Source organism: Crocodylus porosus, unplaced genomic scaffold (genome assembly GCF_001723895.1).
Source record: "Crocodylus porosus isolate Cpor-Errol unplaced genomic scaffold, CroPor_comp1, whole genome shotgun sequence".
Classification (NCBI taxonomy): Eukaryota; Metazoa; Chordata; order Crocodylia; family Crocodylidae; genus Crocodylus; species Crocodylus porosus.
In genome coordinates, this window is record NW_017728886.1 from 93,688,756 (window position 1) to 93,694,356 (window position 5,601).

Here is a 5,601-nt window from a genome sequence, read left to right on the forward strand (position 1 = left end):
CCCTAATAAACTTAAAGGAGGCCATCAGATCACCCCTGAGCCTGCACTTTTCCAGGCTAAAGAGCCCCATGGCTCTCAGCCTATCATCGTAAGATCTGTTTTCCTGACCTCCGATCATGCGCGTGGCTCTCTGGACTCTCTCAAGCTTCTCCATATCCTTTTTGAATTGTGGGGCCCAAAAACTGGACGCAGTACTCCAGCTGGCACTGAGGCCAAGTACAAGGGGAGAATGCCATCCCGGGATCTGAGAAGCATCTATGGATGCAAGCCAACATTTTGGTCACTTTACTAGCCTCAGCATCACATTGCAGGCTCATATTCTTCTTGGGGTCAATGATGACCCCCAAGTCTCTTTCTTTCAAGCCACTCAAAAAGAGGATCACCACAGGAACTTGCACTGGTATGACTAAAATTCCTTAAAATACAAAGTTAAATGGAACCATTGCAACTTCCTCATGTAAACAAGTTCTGGCATTTTACACATGAGGAAGTTGCACCAGTTTGACAACAGCTGCAGCTTGAAGCAGATAAGAGTTGAAGCAGTGTAAACACTCATCTATCTCTTATTTCCATTTACTTTAAACTAATTAGGGATAAGTTTAAGTTCAACTTAAAATTAGTCTTTTTAAAATGAAATAGAGAGTGCGTATGGGGAGCCCTGCATCAGTTTCCTATCATTGGTTTAAAAACCCACACAAGTTAAAACCGGTGCAATGTGTTTCTATCACGTTCTGTTTACCTCCTTAGGTCCCTCTAGGGCCCTTTCACCATAACTGATTGGCTCAACCAGTCAAGGGAGCACCAGGCCTTGAGTAAGGCCCCTGCTACATGTTATGTATATTATGCAACGAATGGGTGAATTGCACAATAAATGTAGATCTGCCACATGTGGAAAGCAAGACCAGCTATATGTGCAAAGCAATTATGTGATTAACTGGTAGGTCATGGAATAAATTTAGACCAGTGACCACATGGACAAAGTGATCCTATATGATAAAAATGGCTATCCAGCTATAAAAAGACCCAGCCAGCTACAAAGTTAGTGCTTGAAAACATGTAACAACTCTACAGCTGGCATCTACCCAGCTTTCATTTGAGTGAGTGGTGGGCCCTTAACTCACCTTTTAAAACAGCAGGTAATAAATCAGCTGCCCATCAAACCAAGACTGCAACTGTGTGCAGGGCACACACGCGAAACATATTTGTGGCATAAAGGCTCATTAAAAAATGAATCAAAAGCAAGTAGGTACTGTACCTGTGGGAAGCAGACTCTCCAGTGGAATAAATGCACGTTCCATAGCCGCTTAGGACTGCTCTGCTTTTAAGATAAAACACAGAGAAGGGCTAGTTACAAAGATGCTTGCAAACTTGTGGCTGCTCTTTAAGCCTTTATTATTTACTTCTTCTTTGCCTTGGACAGGAGGGGTCCTGAATAAACAGGGGCAGCCTGCAAGACCAAATCAGTCCCCAACTCAATTGAAGAAAGCCTAAAAGTTGACTTCCAAAATTCAGATGAGCAGAACTCAAGCATCATGGCTGTGTGGAGGCCTTGGGCTTCACATACCCACTGCCGTGTTGCCAGGTGTAAGATAATCATTGTATTTAGATGATAATTTCAACCCTTGTAAACATACGATCAATAATATGAAAAGTGTTCAAAATGTACGATAATTTTTGAGGCGGTTAATTGATGCAGCATATACAAAACCCAAGTCATTCTCAGCAAGTCTTAACTGACTTTTGGGTTTGTCTTTTTTAGTTTTTATTAATATATTTTGTATTCCAGGTCAAATCAGCCAAATCATATCAACTGAGCAGAATTCAATCATTCCAAAACCGTATCAACTGAGTAGGCAAAACTTAATTGTTCTAAACACCACATATGGCGCTACAACCAGTGAACATCCTCCCCCCCAGCATCTCACCCTGGGGCATCAGATACTCCCTAATCCACTGGCTAGAATCCTACATGCAGGCCCAAGCCCAGAGATCTTAGGATTCAGATGCCCCCCTTGATTTCAGCTGAGACACTTGATCTGAGCACAAAATTACTTTTGGGCTTGCTGTCAGCACTTTCTTAGGACTGCTTGCCTCAAAATAAAACAAACCCTTCAATTTTGATAACCCAGTTCTCGCTCACTCATTGCTGGCTTACAGTGAGCAATATGAAATAAATAAAACAACTTATTTCCATGGGTTTTTTTTCAGTATACAATAGTTTCTCAGCAATTACAAGCATTCTGAGCTTCCAGTACCATCATTTCATATTTAACACCTTGGCAACTGCCAGTCTTCCTTGGTCTTAGACACTGTGGCTGGCTGAAGCTGAGTTTGGGTTAGGCTTGGGGTTCAGAGTATGGCAGCTTTTCAGCAGTTACAATCGTTTTGAGCTTCCAATACCATCGTTTTGTATTTAAGACCTGGCAGCTGCTGGTCTCACTTGTTCTTAGACATGGGCTGGCTGAGGCTGGGTTCGAGTTAGGCTTGGGGACCAGTGGAGGATTGTCTTCGCCAGTTAGGCCACTCTGATAATTGCTGAAAAGCTACTAAGAAGGTCGTTTCATATTTCACACCTGGCAACGCTGGCCCCTGCCCCCCTTCACCTCAGCCGCTGGCGGCAGGCAGGGAAGGGCGGGCTGGGGGCTGCCCGGCTCTGCAGCAGGTGGGAGGAGCCCGCTCTGCCTACAGGGCTCGCACCGCACAGGATCCTGACTCTTGTTTCCACTCCCCTCCCCGCGCCAGCCGGGGAGCAGCACGGGGGAGGGATCTTGAGCATCCTGCCTTGGCTCAGCTGCAATGTCAGCGCCCTGCACACGGGGAGGGGGCTGTACATGAGCCCACAAGGCGGATCCCCGCGGGAGGCGGGAGACCGGTACCTGGCTGCAGCTCCCGTGGGGACATCTGGCGCGCGCGGGGGCGACAGGAAAGCTGGCGAAGCCGGATGGAATCGATGGCGCCAGCCGATCGGTTGCTCTGCGATCGATTAGAGCGGCCGAGCCCAGCGAGGTTTCCGCAGAGCCCTGGGGCTTCCCGCGCTGCGCCCGCACCACGTGACCCCTCGGGGGCGGAGCGGCTGCTTTCCCACCCGCCAAGCCCAGCCACGCTGCAGAGTTGTACTCCTGCAGCGCTGCTGAAGCGCGGGTTTGCCCAGCCGGGGGAGAGTCCTCCCTAGCTTGCTCCTGCAGCCCTATGACTCAGGGCGAGCGAAACTTGGGGCAGGGCCATCCCTAGGGCAAGGTGAATTGGGGTGAGCGCCCTGGGCCCTGTGCTTTGGGGGGGCCCCATGGAGCCAGGCGTAGCAGCCACAGCGATTCTGTGTTGCCGCCGGCTTCACAGCCAGCCGCTCAGCGTACCCCTCTGCCCCTGTCACCGAAGACAGCGTGTCCAGCCACTTGGCCCCACCGCCCCTTGCCACCAAATCCAACACTAGCTTCCTCGCGTCTGGGAGCAGGGCCCCCGGCTCAGGTCATCCCAACCCTAACCCCAAGCTTGGGCCTGCATGTAAGATGCCCACCAAAAGATGTTGGAAACATCTGAAGCTCCAGGTGGGGGTAGAGGATGTTTGCAGGTTGTAGGGCTGCTTACGGTTCTGGACTGAGTCATGGATTTGGAGTTGATTTGGCTTGGAACACGAAAAATTTCTTTTAAAAAAATGGGTTTTGGAGGGGGAAGATGTTGGAGCCAGAGCTTTCTTCATCTTTCAAGGAAAAGAAACCTTTTGGCTCCACGATAACTCTGTTAAAAGAGCCATTAAAAGGAACGACAAAAAGGGGAGGTTTAAAAGTGACAGGACTCGCTTAAAAAAAAAATCCCCATAAATACGAGTGTACGAGAAAGCCACTCCTAAAGAAAAGCCGAGGGTGGTGATAAGGCAGACAAAGTTCTTTGAGTAAATCTGATATCTTTTATAATTAGACCAATTCAAATAATTGGAAAAAATAAGGGGGGGAGGTTTTCCAAGTATTTAGTTGGACAAATGAAAGATATCAGATGCACCCAAAGAACTTTGTCTGCCTATGTCCTGAGACCAACACAGCTATAACCTATACCCCTACAAGGGTGGTGCTAACATTTAGACTGGCTTTCTACTGTCAGCCAGAAAGCAGAACCTCCCCCCCGGCAGAGAAGCATAGTTACAAATAACACAAAAGACCTTTTGGAAGGGGGTTGTTGAATATTTAATAGATTTTTATTTTTCTTCTTGCTGGCTGTGTGTGCATAGAAGAAAATATAAAGAATGATGCATATGTGACGCGTGTTACTTCAGCATTATTTCTCTTTAACTTGATTCGGGCACTGGTATTTTTTGAGTGTTAAACCTGAAGGAAGTCCCTTTTAAATGGAAGCAAGGTTGCTGACGTGGGGGCCATGCAGCAGTTTAGTATCATTGGTTTAAAACATACACAGTCTAGGCTGGTGCAACTCTGCAAGGCAGGACATTACAAAGAAAAATTCATAAAAAGATTAAGTTATGGTGCAAAGAAATGCATTTTGACAGTAATGTCCAGAGTTTTTGGACATGTGGTTTGTTTGACAAACATCTATATATTTGACAAACATGATTCTCAGCTGGGGTGTCATGACATCTTTTTAAGGGTGATATGCAATATTAATAATAATGCACAGTAATGTATTAGCACTGTTTGCACTGTGACGCATTGCTGTGCAGTATTATTTGGCTACTATGCAGTCAGCATCTTGTGTAGATGCGCCCATCGTAAAGCAATCCAGGCCCTTGTCCTGCCATCTGATCTGCAAGTCAAAATGCAAGTACCTATGAAGAGTCCCTTAAAAACAATTGAATTCTACCCAGATGTTGGCGTCCAATTTCAGAATAGTAGCCTTTCCATTGAAATACTTGCAGTTTTAGTAGCTTACAACAGGATTGATGATGATGATGATGATTCATAAGATAAACCCAGGAATCTCAAACAGGAATCCGTTGTGTCAAAAACTTTCTGACCTTTTGTGGTCTTTTCAAGTTTTTTGCAATCAAAGAATTGCTCTGTTATTTTGCCATAGTCAAGAAACAAATGAAAGGTAAGAGCTGGCATTTTTGGAAAGGTGCCTTGCCTCTAAAAGGGTTGAGACCTATTGCCATATATTGAGTATATTACTATAGTGTCTAAACATCCGGAGCTGTTTTTTTTTTTTTTTAATGGCGTACAGAGGCACAGTAGGTTAAGTGACCTGCCCAGGATCATATAGGAAAGTTGTGGCTCAGCTTGGAATTGAACCAAGAGCTCAAGTCCCAGTGAAGAGCTTTATCCCTCAGACTAACCTTTTTATCCTTAGTAGGAGGCTCTGTGGGGCTGATCCAAAGTCACTAGAAGGAGTCCCATTAAGCTCAGTGGCTTTTTGCACTAAATTTGTGTTTGCAGCATCAGACTTGTTATTAGATTATTGTACATTAAATACATCACCAATGTTTAACTTTACAATAGTAGCGCTTGCCAGGGCTGTTTTGAGAGACATGAAGCCAAATACACTACTACTTAAGAAGTTCACCTTTCAGGTTATCAAAATGCTTAAGGGTTACTGGCAAGAGCAGCAATTGGAAATCTAAAGCTCATTTGTTCTGTGTTCCTTTCTGTTAAATTT

General features: G+C 45.6%; 1 protein-coding gene across 1 annotated transcript in view; it reads right to left on the reverse strand.

The window, feature by feature from the left end:
• TPK1 (thiamin pyrophosphokinase 1) overlaps window positions 1–3,025 on the reverse strand; it is a 539,620-nt gene extending 536,595 nt beyond the window's left edge. Inside the window, exons 1-2 of the mRNA XM_019539335.1 lie at window positions 2,877–3,025; window positions 1,256–1,315 (exon numbers count right to left, since the gene is read on the reverse strand). Coding sequence (XP_019394880.1) covers window positions 1,256–1,298 — 43 coding nt within the window. The 5' untranslated portion in view covers window positions 1,299–1,315; window positions 2,877–3,025. The remainder of the gene's footprint in view (window positions 1–1,255; window positions 1,316–2,876) is intronic.
• Between the last annotated feature and the right edge of the window lie 2,576 nt (window positions 3,026–5,601).